Source organism: Polyodon spathula, chromosome 40 (genome assembly GCF_017654505.1).
Source record: "Polyodon spathula isolate WHYD16114869_AA chromosome 40, ASM1765450v1, whole genome shotgun sequence".
Lineage (NCBI taxonomy): Eukaryota > Metazoa > Chordata > Actinopteri > Acipenseriformes > Polyodontidae > Polyodon > Polyodon spathula.
In genome coordinates this window covers 1,428,425-1,446,897 of record NC_054573.1, presented here as the reverse complement: position 1 = coordinate 1,446,897, position 18,473 = coordinate 1,428,425, and the positions used below count along the sequence as shown (strand labels likewise).

Genomic DNA, 18,473 nt, shown 5'->3' with positions numbered 1-18,473 from the left:
CACCCATTCCAAGTTTTACCACAAGCTTGATGAGCCACAGTGCACAGGTACCAAGCTCAGGCGTATCTTATTAAACATGGTAAAACCGGGAACGGATCAAACTGCTACTCAATACGTCTTATTTCCATTCCTATACAAAAGATTTCGCATAAACGTGACTGAACAAATGGGAAATTAAACCAAAGTCACCCAAAAAGGGAGCCAGCAGCCCTCACCTTTAGGTCAATCCAGGTGTCCAGCAGCCTCTTCTCATTGAATTGGCACAGAAGCCCAGAGCTGGTGATGCAGAAGGTGCTGTTGGCCATTCTGCCCTTGCCACACGCCACCCCGCAGAACAGCTTGTTCCTCTGTTCCCCGAGGATCCCCGAGCGGCCAATCAGCGGCACAGTGCTGTTTATCTGGGGAGGAAGCAAGACAAGCGCACCCGTGAGCAGCCTGAATAGCCATCTACAGCGATCTGTGTCTGCGGGGCCGAACACAGCCAGCGTTTGAACAGTTAAACACAGACCAAACCAACAGCTCTTAAGCCGAGGGAACACAACTTTGGTTTCAAGCCACTGCATAGCACACCAGGGGGAGACTTAGGGTTTGGTACAGAAAAGGTCAGGGAAAAATGACAAGTTTGCTCCTATTTAACCAAGCCACCGTTTATAATTGACAAATTACAAAGACCGTCAGACACTAGGTGGCATGTAAGGCAAGCGTGTGTGTTTGATGAAGTCACTGCTCAGGAATGGAGCCGATTACTAGCTGGAGAAATAAAAACCGCACACTTGGAGTATTGCTTCGTACCCTGCGCTCTTTAGATGCGTCCAAATACCAGAACTTGGCGTGTCTGTTCCCCACCGTCACGAAGTAGCTGCTGTCCTCTGAGAAGCACACCGACGTCACTTTACTGGAGACTTTGTTTGAAGCAATTACTGAGCCTTTCTGGATTCCAAACAGAGTGAAAAAAACAAACAAGACAGGTATTAAATATACATGCATGCTCACGATTCTGCTCAAAGGGTTCTAATAGTATCCCAGTTTAGTACCCCTAGGGTTGTCATCTGGTCAGTAGATATTGAAATATTTGAAAGTTTAAGAGTTATAAGCTTATACTGCACTGTTATATCTATCTATACACACACCCAAACCCCGCATTTCAGACAAAATCCCTTAAGCTTTTCTCCTAAAGCTTCCTGACTATCACTTAAACCTTGTGTACATCCGGGGGGAAAAATAAATAAAATAAAAAGATTTCTTCATTTTTGTACACTGCAGTTAAACCTCTTTGCAAACCAGCACACATAAAACTCACACAAATTAATGTAGCCCATATAAAACGAACTGTTTCTCCGTTCCCAATTACCTTCCAGTTCCACACGTTGATGGTCATGTCGTGCTGGTAGCCCACAGACACGATGTAGCTGGAATTGGCAGAGAAAGCCACACAGGACACGCCGTACTTGTGGCACTGTACCTCAGCCACCTGGGTCTTCTCCTCCACATCCCAAACCCGCACAGCTGGCACGTGACCACTCTGTATGGGACAGGAACAGGTTGGGATCCGAAACATGGTCTGCTCTCCTTTAAAAAAAGTTATGGGGGATAGACGGTGGGGCAGAATAAAGTGCCTCTAGAACATTTTAGAATGAAGAAATTCTGTGGGTCATGAATTCAAGTCACGCACAGGGTTACACGCGTTTTAGCAGCTACACTGCCCTTTAAAAAAAACAAAACAAAACCGAATTCCTCATTCCCCAAGAGAAAGGGTGGCAGCCTCCGGTTCAGGGCAAGATTTAAAAGTACTGAAACTGAACTGCTTCCTTTCCTAAAGCAGGAGCGGCCAACCCTGGTCCCAGACAGCCGCAGGGTCTTCTGGTTTTCGTTCCACCAGAGTTCTCAATTGCTTCACTTAACAGATTATTTCCTTAATTTATCAACGTCAATTCCCCCCCTCCCAATTAATACCATTAGAACATAAGAACATAAGAAAGTTTACAAACGAGAGGAGGCCATTCGGCCCATCTTGCTCGTTTGGTTGTTAGTAGCTTATTGATCCCAAAATCTCATCAAGCAGCTTCTTGAAGGATCCCAGGGTGTCAGCTTCAACAACATTGTCAGCATTGATTTAAAGATATCCAGAAAACCTGCAGGACTGGCTCTCTGGGACCAGGGATGACCACCCCCTGCCCTAAAGGGTGGTCACTAGTCCTTGACTTGACCATAAGTTACATCCATTGACAGTAAAACAACAAAAAAAAACCTGGTGTATACAATTAAGACATTAAATTATTCCATCCACAAAATTGGATCTGTAGCCAGTTTCTCCAGGAACATACATGCATACTTGAATAAAAAAGCTAACTTAAACACCATTGTGATGGTTTAATTTCTTATAATAGTACAGTAAACATTACAGGAAGTCTGAGCTGGGTTCACCAAAGCAATGGTGCTTTCCACACATGTTTTCCTGAACCAGCTGGAAGCAAGACGCCACAAGTCAATGAAAATATCCAGCTAAAAAAAAAAAATAATAATTTGAAAAAGTCAGACAATGTTTTAACCAATCTCTGCAGTACAATGTGCTGCTTGAGATGCTGGACTCCGGTTAAATATATTTCACTTTGTTCAACCTCCACCCAACCAGCTGCTTTAGAGACTTCTCTACATTTATATTACAGGCATGTGAGCTGAATGCTCGTAAACCTGGCACACCTTTCAAAACACTGAACAGCTTTTAAAAATGCATTAAACTCGGATCTACACTGAAGAATATTTAAATATTAACCGATATGTTTATAATATTTGTTAACTCATTTGAAGCATTTAACTGGCATTATGTGTTAAATTCTCTAACTATACTGTTAACTGCAAAAGTGAAGTCTAAATGTAACCTCAACAGCACTGAAAGCCAAGTTACAGGTCTCGGCAGATGAAATCATGAGCAACAAAGCTGCAAGCAAAACCTACAGGTATTGACAGGTGGTATCTGAGTGGCCCACCTTGGCCTCAAGATGTTGCCTGAGCTGCCAAGGCAACACAGATGGTATGAGATGGTATGACTGCGCCCTCATGGCACCAGCAAGCTCGCCTCTGATCTGGCGTCAGTGTAGGCAAAGTGTTCCAAGTCATTAATATATACTGTAATATACTGGGCAGGTTACACCCCAGTGGAGAGCTGCGTGCAGCCATGCAGATATACATGTATTTTTGGGACAAGAAGTGTGGCTGTCTTGCAGCAATGGCAACGAGAGAGGAGACATGTCTGGCAAACATCGTGCAGATTGATTTAAGATATGTTATTCACTTCAGGACATGCAAATCACCACCTTTGCACATTTTAGTAACCATATTATGCTGGTTCACACCCCCCCCCCCCTCCAAAACACAGTCTGGCTACATGACTGCAAGGGTAGTCTTTACAGTAAGTCAAACAGTATATCCTTACAAGCTTGCAGTACAACTTCTGATTTTGCAGAGAAGCACTTGTTACAAGGAATAGAGGGTGCAGATCTGGACTGGGTTGTTACAAACGTTGATTTTACACTTGACTAGCTTTACCTTTAGGGAGGTGTAAGGAGGTGTAGAAATACAAGAGGACACAGCAACTTTGAAATATCCTCACTTCTAATTGGCTACCAAGCAGCGATGCCATCACTGACTTAGTATGAACTGCTCCTAGTGATAAACTAACAAAGTATTGTCTTAAGTATGTGTGGTACAACTGAAATAAGAGAGCGCTTAGTTATAAACAGACTAGTAACTGCTAAGGACTTAGTAGAGACTTTACGTTAGGAATGAACTTACTCATAGCTGGTGCAACCCAACGCTGGGCTGTGCATACTATATTTGAAAGTATTTAGTTCAAACATTATAATTAGGCTTTTAGACAAGCAGCTTTGACATTGCAAGTGCATACTGCCAAGTTCTTATAGAGTCATTTTTGGAAAAAAACAGCCTCAATGGTTAAGTTCTTTTTTTCTATTTTCCAACAAACTTACCTCACCAGTGACCAAGTATTTTCCATCTTGTGAAAACGCCAAAGCAGTAAATGTTTTTCTGGAAAACAAACAAACATATACACATATTTATATATATATATATATATATATATATATATATATATATATATATATATATATATATATATATAGAGAGAGAGAGAGAGAGAGAGAGAGGAGACAGAGAGATCTATGCCAAAATATTCTCTTTAAAACATGGAGAAAAAGTTGCCATTGGTAAAACTCAGTGCCTCACAGTGCTGCCTCTACCATACTAAACACCTTTATTAGGTTTCTACATATTTGTTTCTATAAGCGTTGCAACAAACTCGTAGCAATTCATTTTTCAGTTTCTACTGGTGGCTTATGGGATAGCAACAGAAGACATCACCCAGGCGAATGTAAAAAGGTGTTTGGTGTCTGGTTCCAAGCACCTGGTAGAATTTGTCCAAGTTGTGTGAAAGGATCCCAATGATTTAGCTTCAACATGCAGGGATGGAAAGATGACTCCCATTGCATAGCAGTTTGATCCCTTCCTGTTTTTACTAGAAGTTTAATAAGACACACCTGAACTTGTTACCTGTACAGTGTGGCTAATCAAGCTCATAGTAAAACCTGCAGTGGGTGAAACTACTGTGCAATAGGAGTCTTATTACCATCCCTGAACACGTATAAGATATGCATTCCAAACCTCTGTCATTTGTGGTGCTTAGGAACTAAATTAGTTTTATAAATACAAAATGGTTGATCAAGGGAACATTTAGCAGTGAATATTTTTCTGTCTGGTTATTAGCTAATTGGGAATGATACAAATGTCAACAGCTCCTCCAGCATTCAGATTCATTTAATAAGAACAAAAAAGCAAAACTAAAAAAACTCTATTATGCCATAGAGCAAGGGAAGTTGAGAGGTTTGCCACAGTAAGAAAAAATTGATGGCTACCGGCTTGAAAACCAGTCTATCTGCTTCAATTCAAATGGTTAATTCACAAACAAGTGTCCGCCCTGGTTAAGTACAACTCATGAGCAAAGATCACAAAACTAACCGGCAACAATACCAGAGCTTGCAGCTGGACTTTAGACACCACGGCTTCAGAAATGATTTCACAGTTACCAGCAGCAACAACGTGCACAAACCTGACAGGGATCACACAACTGCTCCCACCATCGCCATGCCAACACAACAAATACCTTGCAACATTCAGGAACAGGCCTAGACTTTTCTACCTTTTCACTTGGCATGCACCACACTGTTGCAAAGTGTCTTTCTAGACTCAATTGTGTTTACATGCTGGGCTTAGTGGAATTCTAACAGAAGCCTTTTCACAGTGAAGATATTATCAAAACTGTGTTGCGTCAAAGTCGGGTGCATCAGATTAGAACTACTTCCAACTACTACATGCAGTCTGTCCTTTTCACCCTAGAAACCTTCAGTTAAGCGCAGTAAACACCAAGTCGCCTTCTAATTCGACAGCGCTTCTTTGTCTGCAGATGGAATTTGAAATATGCAGCAAGAATCCTCAATTGCTGTAATCAGTATAACATCACCAGGAGAGATGTCAAGAGTGGGTAGAAAAACCACAGGCTTCCGTTAACAGAATCACACAGACATTACAAGAATGGGAGGAGGAGTTTTTTTTTTTTTTTTTTTTTTTTTTTTTTACAGAGGCACCATGGTCCTTAAACACTTGGGTCTAAACCTCCCAAAACATACTTATTCTAGATTGCATCCATTTAAAAAACGCTAGTTTTATTTAATGTATTACCTAACATAGGTGAGGGACAATGACACTGGCTATAGCGAGGCACTGAACAGAAGAAAAGTTTGGGAACCAGAAAAGGCCCAATCAAGGCTTGTTCCTTGTTAGCACACCATTCTCCCCTACTCTGGGGAACCAATTTAAAAGCAGCCTCTTTAAAATCGTTCCCAGTGTTTTAGATCCTACTTCTTCACCTGGGAGGCTATTCCAGGCATTTTTGTTCAACGCACATGTCATCTAGTCCTGGGATCAGCCCAGTTGCCCTGTTCTGTAACTGTGCTTGCATACCCTCAATCCTGACCTGAGCACTTAGGTTCAGTCTTGGGTTAATTGAGACAAAGTGGTCTAGACTGACTTCCAGTTGTGGGGGGGGGGGGGGGGGTTGGTCTGGATTATTTAAGTTCTTACCTGGATGCATTGAGTATATGGCTTTGCTTGTTCTTCTTTGGATTTAAAAGCACCACCACACATCTGCAAGAAAGAAAAGGAGCCATCACAGGCACTAGACATTTATTAAACAGTGATACTGTCAGACAGCTGTGCAACATGCAATACAGGATCAGTCCATTAACTCTGAAGTTTGAAGGGTTGAGACAGTAATAATTAACAGGTTGATAAAGCGAGCTAAGCAATGCATGAAGGGGTTTGCTACAGTTTCTGTAAAATGTGTAATACCATCAACGTCAAAATAGACATACCTTTACAAAATATTACACAAATAAAAAGGAGTATTTTCTAAATTTGCACCCAAAACAGGTTGTGTGCTGTTCACTATTAATTTATTTATGCACCAGTATTTATTTTAATTTTTTTTGTAATTAGCACACAGGTGAGACGTACTGCAAAAGTGAATGACCGCAAGCAGTATACAATAAGTGCAAAATACATAAGCAGAAAAAGCAGCCAGCTTAAGAAATTATTTGGACTGGCCTTGGTGTGCTTGATCTCAGTCATTTTGCTGATGTGTGTGATATAACCTTTTGATTCAGGTCAGCAGTTTAATTGTATTGGTTCAACTTACACAGGGCTAGCGTTTATGGGATTTAATTAAGTTTATTTCCAACAAAGAACTAACATGTATATGCACCCCCCCACGTATGGAATTTAGTATATTGCAGCATTTCCTGCGGGGTACACTTTAGAGTTTAGGGAGCACATATTGCGCAATACTAAAGTTTTAGAACTGTAGTGTCCATTTGGTTGAGTCGTTAATAGAACATCACAATACAAAAGATTAGTGTTCATACAAAACTGATAAGCACTGAAAGGTAGAATTGTTAAAACAGATGTGTTCTAGTTTTATTTTGGTCCCCCATGGGCAATCTGTGCAAGCTTAACCATGAACATCTGGGTCTGCTCGAATGAAACTAAACTTCAAAATCACCGTCCCAGGACTTTACCACCTGCTTTCAGTTAGCGGAAAGAGCCTCCCTTTGCAGGACACATGGAAAAAACGAAACTCGGCCAGGAGAAATTGTTTAGAGAGGATGTAACCTGCAAGGAGAGCTGAAACGACTCACCCAACAAGGGGGGAAAATCAGGCTCAGCACGGGCGACCGGCCAAGCTTCAGCACTTCACAACGAGTTGGAACTATTTCGGTTTTGTCAACTTTTCGTTTCCAAGACGTTTTTCACAATTTTATTAGGTGCAGAGCAAAGGAGTAAGAATTATGTTCTGTTTTAAAAAATATATATATTTAAAACAAGGAGCTGTATGTGTGGATGAAAATGTATTTAAAAACACAAACTATTTAATCTGTAAAATGCCGATTTCTGTATAACGATACAATGCTTAAATCATTTTAATATTTCTCATATGCAGAACATTGTGTTGCCAGACAAAAAAAAAAAAAAAAAAAAAAAAAAAATGTGTTTTGTACAAGAAATGGAATCTAGTTAGATAAAAGTAGCTCTTATTTAGAAAATGCTTAGGCATTACAGGGTTAAATACACCCGTACACATTCAAATGAATGCACATAATTGTATATAAAGTGTTAAATATTTAAAAACAGAACTGTTGCAGAAAAAAAATGCTTTAATTCAAACAGGAACCCCACTGACACCCAAATACAGAAAAATGAGGGTTAGAGATTAAGGCCCCCCCCACCCCTTTTTACAGCAAGTGCACAAATGTGTCACCTCTCACCTCGAAACCCACAGTCGACACCATTAACCCAACCCGACACTCGGAGCTGGCAAACTGGGCTGAACTCCCACCCCTCCTCCCCCACTGGGAACCCTGCTTGGGAATGCCCAGGTCAGGAGCTGCTCCTGTTTTTGACCAGGTCTAGTCTTGGAGTTTACCCCAGTGCCCGATTCCTTCCTTACCCAAGCAGCTGCCTCAGCCCTGACTCTGTTTTAATGGAGGAGCTAGGATTCCTGTGCATCCGAGTCATGCATTCTTGTTAGTCACCTTCACATGGCTTTCTCCCCACCATTCCCCAGATACATCCCCTCTTCAGCGTTTCAATGGCAGATAAACCAATGTGTTTTTTTCTCATCTGGGATTGTGTGGTCTTTGATGTTGCAAGGCGACCTAAATCAAAGCATGACTCTCTCATGTTCAAACAGTCCTCCAAATTAAATATTTTCCCAGCCATTCATTTTAAATCTGAATGGCCTTTGTAGATGTAGAAGTTTAGTTTAAAAACAACAACAAAAAAAAAAAAAATCTATTTTGTGCCAGATTATTTGATTGCCCCTCGTGCAATGAGATTACAAACCATCTCTGCTGTTGAACAAGTAAAAAGGATCTAGGAAAGGAACAGAAGGCTTACCCTGCAGGGTATGCTACCAGCCCTGTACTGGAATCACAAGCTAGCCCACTGCCACTTAATGCAGTTACACCAAGGACCTTCTCCAACGTAACCTGCAATGAAAGGGAGGGAGGAACAATTCCCAGTAAATGCACCATCAAATCTGGATGCTGTGTGGAGTAGCAATGTGCACTGCCGACAGAGCGGGGCTGTCAAACAGATGGATCTCATAGACAACTACTGAGCTCTACCTTTGAAGCATCCCATTGATTTAAGATTAATAATCTGTAGTCTTAGGTAGAAGCAAATTAAGATCAAAAGGATGCCCATTCATGTTGTGTGTTAAACGTGCAACATGTTTAACAGACAACAACACTACAAGTATCAAATACATTTGCAGTTGTAAAGTCAGATGCATTTCCACTTGTAAGACTTGCAAGTATTTTCATTTATATTTGAATGCAGTTGTACTCAACCCTGGTTGCTACTAGCCAGCCGTTCAGTAAACTAAACTTGTTTTTTTTGGCTGTACAAGAACAGGTAAATCAGCTAGACATCTCTACCCTAAAGAAAAACAAACACTTCATAGAATTGCAAGTTTCACGTCTAGTACAAATTTCTGAGCGTCTACTTTATTTGCACGCAATAGCTCAAATCAAACTAGGCTACAATGCTTTTATGCATGTGACTTGAGTTTGGTCGTTCAGACATCCATCAGTTTTGGGAGCGAGGGCTCCAAGGCAGGGTTTCCCCAATCCTGGTCCTGGGGGACCCCTGTGTCTGCTGGTTTTCATTCCATCCGAGTTCTCAATTACTTAATCAAACCCTTAATTGAACTAATAATGTGCTTAATTAGACCTTTGTTTTCAGTTCCTAAAAAGATGCCAATTTCAAGTTACTTATAAAATTGTGCCGTTAACTTCAAATCTCCAAGCGTTTAAAAACTGAAATCAAGTAAAAAATAAAAGTCCAATTAAGCACATTAGTTCAACTAAGTGTTTGAATGAACTGACAACTCGGTTGGCATGAAACCCACCAGACGCGCGCGCGCCCCCCCCCCCCCCCCCCCCCCTTGAGGACCAGGATTGGGAAACCCTAGATTAAAAAAAAAGTCATGAACTAGATTTTCACCGACACAGCAGCATGGTGAAATGCAGTCATTCGGAGACACTGCAGCAAGGAGGGAATCCATCACGCTACACCCTTGCACCGCTGCAGTTGAGAGGGGAAATCAATGCACAACAGAAGGGGTAGACGCTACTTTTGTTCAAAAGTTTTCTAGTCAAGTGGTTTGCCTTTGATTTTCCTGCCAAATAGGACTGCTCTTCTGTTTACTGTCACCAGCACTCTCAGTTCTGACACAACTTGAACTCTGCAGTCAGTGACAACTGTTCACATTCTGGAGTCTCACAGCTCACAGGAGAAGGGGCAGCCAAGGGGGTTTGTTTATCGACTTAACATTACGCTTTGCATGAAAGCATCTATTATATTTTTGCTGGTACAGATTTGGCGACGATAAATCTGTCCAGGTCTTACAAAGCATTCAGGAGATTAGCACAGCCAAGCCCAAAACATCTAGACTCCCAAAATAGGTCACAAAAACCAGAAAACTAGTTAAATATTTATATGGCACGACAACATGCTATCATAAAATAGTTTCCAAACGAGGAGGAGGCCACTCGGCCCATCTTGATCCCAGAATCTCATCAAGCAGCTTCTTGAAGGATCCCAGGATGTCGGCTTCAATAACATTACTGGGGAGTTGGTTCCAGACTCCCACAATTCTCTGTGTAAAAAACTGCCTCCTATTTTCTGTTCTGAATGCCGCTTTATCTAATCTCCACTTGACCCCTGGTCCATTATTTTTTCAGGTCAAAAGTCCCCTGTGTCGACATTGTCAATACCTTTCAGAATTTTAAATGAACCATCTATTACTCATTAATTAAACCTTTAATTGTTTTCAGCTTTTAAACAGTTGGGGATTAAGTTAACTACATCATTTTATAAGTAACTTAAAAAAAAAAATCTGCAATTTTAGGAGCAGAGAAATTTTAAAAAGGTCTAATTAAAGCACATTACTTCAATGAATGATTTGATTAAGTAAATTGAGAACTCAGTTTGTATGAAAACCAGCAAACACAGAGATCCCCCAGGACCAGGAAACCCTGTTTTTAATAACTTCTAAAAAATAAAAAGTCATGCATTTCACCATTTGTGGCCATGTGTTCCTTTGCCATACTGTTTTAAGTGAATAGCATCACCGTCAACTAAATTAGATAATCGCTAATTTGCCCATTTTCAGTTTTTTTGCTTATGCACAATAAACCAGAAAAAAATGGTGTTCTAGTAAGTTAGCCTCTCGATGCAGTCTGTGCAGAGCTGTGCGGTTGCTGAATAAGGCTCGGAAAACACCGATTTGTCCTCCTTGGTCTGTGTGCAAGCCGCTGTATATGCAAGTTTCATTTCACAAAACATACAAGGCCATAATGAAACACTTACTACTTCACATTAAACAAAAAACAAAACAAAAAAAAAAAAAAAACACGCACACATCTGGACCTCGAAAATCAGGCTTGAAGTACAATACGCAATATTCCTTTAGCTTCCTATAATTAAACTCATCGCTCACACGAAACAGATGATCCATTGCGGCTGGCTACATCCTGTGATCAACCCTTTGTTCTCGACTCTCTTTTTTGGGACGTTTGGTTTAAGATTTGCAAAAAGTGCTGGGAACACCACTGCAGAAGCGAATCTCCTCTGCGGCTTCACAGAGTGCCTTACTTACTCGTTGAACAAGAAAACATAACCCCCTCACATTCCAACACTTTCCATTTTTATCAAACCTAAATAACCCTACACTCAAAACGCCAGCATGCATTTGGTTTACAGTTTACATTATTAGCTGTGTTTAACCCAACACAACTCTGTTGACATTGCCTGGACTTGTTTGTGTGACATTCAAGGCCAAACAATTCTAGCAACAGCTTCTTGCAAAATGGAATCAACCGATTTTAAATTAAAAGGGGAATCGCAGGGGTATTCTGACATGTCTTCCATTTAACAGTGGGAAATGCCCCACAAACTTTTGCTCCTAGACCAGTTTACAACAAATTCAGCACTAGAGACATGTCATGCTAGCCTGCGAGTGCGACAGGCAGGAACCTGCACCAAAACATGTCACTTAAAAACGCCTCAGCCACGGTAACCTAACCCACAAATCGGGCTGCGATCGCTATATATTTGTGAGAAAACAAAAAAGGGGATGCAAACGCATGTTTAAATGCATTAGGTAAATGAAGACTACATTTACAGAAGATATACATGTTGTTCTTTCTTTAAAACTAATTCAATGTTGCATGCTACCCCTGTAACTCCAGTCGGGTTGAGGGGGACGTACAATTTCGTGAAATCTTACCCGGCTGTGGATGTTCCTGCCCGGTTGTTGCTGTCTAGTTTTTCGCCTTCGATTAAGGGCCGGTGGAGGATTGAGCAGCTTCCTACCCCGTGCGCTAGTGTTACTGCTGCCATTGAAAAGCGAGTTATTAAAACCGCCCAATACTCCCTCCGCCATGGCAATGAAGTACAGCAAACTCCAAAAGCAATTGTTAATAGGATTAAAAAAAAAAAAAAAAAAAAGTTTCCCCCAAAAAAACTGAAATTTGTTAAATCAGAATTGTTTTCAGTGTGTACTTAAAATCCCTTGTGTGTCCTTTTCCTTTGTGCCCGTTTTACTTCTGCGTTAGTAAAATATTCTTTATTATTGTTATTACTTTAATTCGGGACACTTGCTTTGCTTTGCTTTGCTTTGCTTTGCTTTGCACTTCGGCACGTAAAACCGACCCCCCTCCCGGCTAACGGAACAACTTTTTACGCACGCCGGAGGAGGACGCCTTCGCTTCGGAACCCGACCCAAAGAGTTTCAAACACACGCCGCTCTGCTGGTTGGGTGATTCTGGCAGCATCGCCCGACGGGGCAGCCAATAAAATCAGCGCAGTCAAATCAAGACTTTCTGGCATCTGCTTGGTTGGACAATCTGACCCGAAAGCGAATCTGCAACATCCAATAAATATTAGAGGGGGGCGGGACGATTGAATGCTATGCTTTCTAATGTCCCGTTGCTGATGTGAATCAATATCTTATTATGTTGCACATATGCAAATAGATAATACAATTATTAAATATAATTAACACCTGTAAAGGATGCGCAATGTACGCAATTTGCACTTAAAGAAAGATATTATAATAACATAATACTATTGGAATTCCCTGATTCTTACGGCAGTTCTTCATTTTTTGATCTGACGTGTTGCCAGCGCCCTCTTTTGTTATGTTACAGGTGTGCACAACGTACAGTTTCAGCAGCTAAATTAGTATTAAGCTTTAAAATAAATAAATAATTAATTAATAATAATAAACAACCTTCGTTAATAATAAACCAATTCAACTGAGCAGAAGTAATTTTAATTTTCTGTGTTATTTAATGGTTATTTCCAATCAAAGCGCACCCAGATGCAGATTCAGCCTGTTAAATCAAACAGTTTTTGCACAAAGACCAGAGAGCGGAAGGGCCAACTTCTGGCTATGCAAGGGTTAACATTAAATGATTCTTTCTTTATGGCTTGACACCAAACCAATGACGTTGGAAAGCAAAAAAGGTTAAGTCTTACTGGAGCCTTGAAAAGATTTAAGCTGTATTAAAATACAAATCAAAACTCTAAACAGCGTTTGGAATTGGAAATCGCAACAGCGGCAGCAATAAAAAAAGAAAGAAAGAAATTAAAGAAAGAAAGGACGACAATGCAGTTGCATAGACTCTTTTTAATATTTTCTGCTGACAGGAGGTGTGTTCTACAACACTGGCTGAAGGTCTGTGCCTTAACATTTGTTCCTGTGGCTTCAGTGGCGATTGAGAAGCTGCACTGAAAACACTGACAAAACAATATGAACACCTCTTCCAGGAAACCCACAAAATGGCAATTAATAACAAAGATAATTAGCCTAACCCTTTTTACCCCGAGTGCATACAGTTATGTACATTTCTACTGTTATCAGCAGGGGCAATTCCTGGTTTTCAGTTTCTATTCCATTACCTTTTCAAAATCAATTCCCAATTCCAATTTCTTCAATTTATATTTTACAGTCGCATTCATTTGAAGGCAATTAATTAACTAACCAATTTTTTTTTTTTTTTTTTTTGTATTGTTGCCGCAGTGAGGAGCTCATTTTTATAGAACGCTGCTACTTGCAATTTTGATCAATGTGTTGGAATTGATTAAAAAGACCCAACCCTGGTTATCACGCCCCTCCACCCCCCAAAAAACGACCTAAATTAAATTATTTACCTAAAAATATCTTGTTTTCTATTTTGTATATTTCAGCTTCCTAACATCTATTTGTTCAAATATGTGTTGCTAGGCAACAACACACTTCCAGTTAGTAACCCACAATTCAAACTTTTGACCAACAGAATCTCTTATGTGCTCATAAGTTAAATAATAATAATAATAATAAATAATAATAATAATAATCCAGTGCCAAAATAAATAATGAAAACATTTTGCTTCTATAAGTTGATAAATGTTTTTGCATTCCCTTATAACAATTTTACTAAACACACCCCAAAATAAACTTTATGATGTTATGCAGCAGCCAACAGCATGTGGAACCACTCCATCTGTGTTTTTTTTTTTTTTTTATTTACTTATTCTTAAACCCTTTTCCTATTCGGGCCGGCCCTCATCTGCTATATTGATTTCAAGTGATACCCATTGCCATTTTTTTGCTTTTTAATGGAAACACGATCCCAAAAAAACAATGTCCTTTTTTGTTTTCGTTATTCTCCGTCAACTGGTCGCTCTGGTGCGTTACTGCTCTCCGGAAACCTTGATCGGACCCTGCTGGTTTTCTCCGGACCGCTGGACAGAGTACAGGTATGTGTCGCTGTCCTTCTCACAGACAATCGCCACCGCCTCTCCCGGTTCCGACTTCACAGCGCTCGTCTGAAGGTAGGCCTGACGGGGTAAAGACCGAAGCATCAGCGTTTGTGGTCGCCTCGGTGCAAAAAAAGATGTCACTGCACTCGTGCAGGTACAGAGGAACGGACAACGAGGCTGATCCCTTGAGCTATGAGGACAGGTTAAAATAACTACATCTCTTCAGCCTAGAAAAAAAAACTAAAAAAAAACGAAGTGGGGTCTTGACTGAAGTCTTTAAAATCATAAAGTTAACCCCAGACACTACTTCCAACTTAGCATAGACAAGAACACAATGCATAACTGCAAGCATTACTAAAAGTAAGTTTAGAACAGAAGGCAGGATCACATTTTGCATAGCCCTATATAAATATAAATGCATAGCCCACCACGTGAAGCAGTAGGATCTAAAAACACTAGAAACATTTAAAATAAGACCATATCCCACCCAGTAGGTGAAAGTGATGTCAAGGGACGCGCCTCAATGGGCCGAATGTCCCTGTCTTGTTGCCAAACTCTTTTTACGTTTTGTTCTTATTTGATTCAGGGCAGGAATTAAAAAGTGCACTTTTGCTGTAATAGAACTGATTAAAACAGAATGGGAGTTGGAATTTGGAATTGCCTAACAAGGAAATGGAACTGGAACTAAAAAAAGGGAACTAGTAGACTCACCATCTCTAGCAGCCTGAGTTTCTCCTCAGACACAAGGTTCTCCTTCTTGAGTTGCTGGACCAAGGTGTCCATGGCAATTAGTTTCTCCAAGTGCCTGCGATGGCACTGCCGCAAGATCTTCACTTTCTTCTGGAGTCCCACAATGACAGCCTCCAGCTGCTCTGTCCTCTGGGTGTTCTTGTGATACCTGGGGAATGAAAAGCGGATACAAATAAGGAGTGAACGAAGAATTAAAAAGAGTAGTTAAAAAAAAAAAAAATCAACTTGCATGTTACTTGAATAAAGATCGCCCGTGGAGCTGCCAAGGATGAAGCTTGAAAAGGACTGTAATTGAACTGCAATTGATCAATTATACGGTACAATTACAATTAAACAGACATGCCAACTACAATTACAATTATGTTGCAATTGCAATGAATTTCAAATTGCATAATTACAATTGTAGCTGATCCCAGGTCTGCTTGCTAGCTCTAATAAAATTGACTTAAAATAACTCCCGGTAGCCGAGAGCCAATCAGACATCAAGCTCTCAGACCTGTGTTCTTCCAGCCGCCTCCCAGTGGGCGTGTCCTCCATGTCACAGCCATCCCCTTTCTCCACAGTCATCACCAGGGAGCGTGGAGGCGTGCTCTGATTGGACACGATAGGCAGGGTGGAGACGATCGGGAGGGTCAGCGTGGATGATAGCACAGTGTTCAGGGCTGTGGGGCTGGGGGTTGGGTAGCAGGGCAGCCGAGATGCAACAATGGTGGTGTTGGGAATGGTCTCGAAGTAGGCAATAACCTTCAGGGCGGACCCCTCCTCTTCTGGGAGACTGGGAGACGGCTCCACTACGGTATCGATGGACACATTTTCAATGACGAGAGGCTCACCCTGAATTGCAGGGGGCGCCGTGCAGGGCCCTTCCGAGCTTAGAATCACTTCTTGCATCTCCGGGAGGAAACCGGAAACTTCTGTGACCTCTGCCGAACTGTCAGCGTCAGGGAGGGAAGGTTCTGAAATGATTACTGTCTCCGATTGGTCAGAATCCACTTGGCTGCTCAATATGGGCAGTCTTTGAAAAAGCGTCAAGGGTTCCCCTTCTTGTCGCACAGCTAATGGCACACAACCTGAAGGGAGGCACTGAGCTAAACGGACAGCCTCCACCAGCACAGGCTGAGCAGACATGCTGTGGTCTATCCCCATAGTGTAAACTTGCACAGTGTTGGGCTTGTTCGCTTCCAAATGCCTGGGAACGAGAGCTGTCTTTACCGCAGAGACCACTGGGGACTCGGTCTTGCTGGATGTTTTTGGCCTTTTGTCCGGGTTGCTCGGTCGTTGCACGCAACTTGATTTCCTTTTCTGGGGGAAAAACTAAAACAAAAAAAAAAAACAATTACGCATGTCAGAAATGCACACCCCATGCCACTACAGAAATAATCAACAACACTTCTACACAGCCTTTAAATCACAAAGATCTTAAAGTGCTTCACACACACACACCACAATTAAACCATTAAATTAAAAACGACCTTAAAGGTTACCACCATAGTAAATCCAGAAACGGATCAAAACTACTTTGCAACATGCTTTAAAAACTTCCTTAAAAAAAAGTCTTACTTCCATCCTTGAAACAGCTTACAAACAATAAGCTGACAACTGAAGGCACAAAGCACATGCGTCCCAGAAATGAAATAATGCTCACTTTCTTATCTTTGCAACGAGGTGGTGCACAGAACTGGGTTTCAAATTTACAGACAGGTTGGATCTGCTCAACAAAATTGTCCGTTTCCTCCTTGTGATACTCAAGTCGCTCTCAAATGTGTTTTTAACGGTCTGAATAACAAGCACGCAATTCCTGTCTTACCGCGTGGCAATCAGACACGTCAAAGACAGTGGGCACGGCATCGCTGGTCAGGTACCGGATGCCCCAGCGTTGGTCGAAGCAGCTCGGGGTGAAGTGTTCATTACAGAGGTGCTGGTGCTTGGAGGGGGTCCAGCTCTCCCTCTTCATGTTGGTCAGCCATCTCTTCAGGCGATCTGGCTCATGCAGTGGATACCTTTAAAGGCCACGAAAAACTACCTGTAACAAACCTTCACTACAAGAAAATAATTCAATCAAGGGCTTCTGCGACATTAAAAACCATGAGAGCAAAGTGGCTTTAATAATTCTTGCAGCTCATATATTTATTTATTTTTATAATACTGTACATGAATGAAAATGTGTTAAATAAATAAAAATAAATAAACAAGTAACAATTTGTAGAAATTACTGGAGTTGTTTGGAGTTTTATTTTATTTTTGGATCAGAATGCAATTATATGTTTTGTTTATTCAAAACATCGAGCAAGTGCAGTTATTAACAGTTCAAATATGAGGACCATCGAAAATCTAACCTGCCCTTCAAGTCTTGCCGGTTGCACTTGGAGAACGGGGAGGGCTTTGTATTTTGGTATCGCTAGGCTTTCATAGGGTTGCAATGGAATTTTCTATGCCAACTGTGACTATCATTTTTAGGTAGTGTCTGCTATGGAAATGTTTGTCTACCACTAATGGCAGGTTTATAATCGAGTTCTGTCAGTCACAATTCGTCGTGACACCTCAAAGAATGTGGTCATTAACGATGATATTACTTAACGTGGAGAAAATGTGGAAATGTGAGAGTTATACAACTGACCAACGACATGAAGAAAAACAAACTCTGGTTTACAGAGAAGCCGTGTGTGTGTGTGTGTGTGTGTTAATAATGACGCACGCCTGAATACCGTCCTTCTAAAAACTTACAAATGCAAACTTAAATATTTCAATCTCACTCCTGTGGAAATGTCCCACGCAATCGTGGTCTTTAATTTCACTTACCATGACGACTTGTTTTTTCCCCTAAGTCTACGCACACAGTCAGCGGTTGTACACTGTATGCGCACTAGAAAAACATACACACGGTCGAGACTTACTTGTAAAAACTGATTTTCTTGTCAGAACCCGTTTGTCCCGCACTGTTGTTGCAGTTTGGAGCGGTGCAATATTTATGCATGTTATTATCAACCTGTAGTTAGTGACGGGAGAGATTTACACTAGTTTTATGAAATAACCATGCCCAGGCTACGAGCTTAAACAGATCTCTTTCGTTACACTGTTACGTGGTTCCTCCCTGGACGGCTTCAGTGCCGCAAAGCATGTGAAACCAGACGGGACGTCACACGCACCAGCGTGAAGGAACAGCTGGAAAGCGTCCTGAGGGCGTCACACTTTCTATGGATATTCCCGAGTGCTGCTACAAACGCCATCTTTACTACTGGCACGTCGCGCTTGCCCAAAAGCTTTACTTAATCGTCCCGGTAATT

The 18,473-nt window shown here is 41.2% G+C and overlaps 2 protein-coding genes across 3 annotated transcripts in view; both read right to left on the bottom strand.

Annotated features, from left to right (window-relative positions):
* Window positions 1-12,427, bottom strand: part of LOC121304925 (WD repeat-containing protein 62-like) — a 28,365-nt gene extending 15,938 nt beyond the window's left edge. For both annotated transcript variants that reach the window (XM_041236357.1, XM_041236359.1), the window contains exons 1-7: window positions 11,921-12,427; window positions 8,524-8,615; window positions 6,154-6,216; window positions 3,987-4,044; window positions 1,352-1,522; window positions 793-930; window positions 216-398 (exon numbers count right to left, since the gene is read on the bottom strand). In XM_041236357.1, the coding sequence (XP_041092291.1) occupies window positions 216-398; window positions 793-930; window positions 1,352-1,522; window positions 3,987-4,044; window positions 6,154-6,216; window positions 8,524-8,615; window positions 11,921-12,076 (861 nt within the window). In that variant the 5' untranslated portion in view covers window positions 12,077-12,427. The remainder of the gene's footprint in view (window positions 1-215; window positions 399-792; window positions 931-1,351; window positions 1,523-3,986; window positions 4,045-6,153; window positions 6,217-8,523; window positions 8,616-11,920) is intronic.
* A 558-nt stretch (window positions 12,428-12,985) lies between these two features.
* LOC121304986 (THAP domain-containing protein 5-like) lies at window positions 12,986-18,298 on the bottom strand. The gene is made up of 5 exons (XM_041236451.1): window positions 18,084-18,298; window positions 16,997-17,189; window positions 15,686-16,503; window positions 15,151-15,337; window positions 12,986-14,517 (listed from the first exon to the last, which is right to left on the bottom strand). Exons 1-5 carry the CDS (start codon window positions 18,161-18,163, stop codon window positions 14,371-14,373), a joined length of 1,425 nt encoding a protein of 474 aa, XP_041092385.1. The 5' UTR covers window positions 18,164-18,298; the 3' UTR covers window positions 12,986-14,370.
* Window positions 18,299-18,473: the final 175 nt, after the last annotated feature.

Coding starts and splice junctions, on each gene's coding strand:
- LOC121304986 (XM_041236451.1), bottom strand. CDS start 18,163: ATGCATAAATATTGCACCGCTCCAAACTGCAACAACAGTGCGGGACAA. Junction 17,190..18,083: donor AAGAAAATCAGTTTTTACAA/GTAAGTCTCGAC, acceptor TGGCCTTTAAAG/GTATCCACTGCATGAGCCAG. Junction 16,504..16,996: donor ACGTGTCTGATTGCCACGCG/GTAAGACAGGAA, acceptor TTTTTGTTTTAG/TTTTTCCCCCAGAAAAGGAA.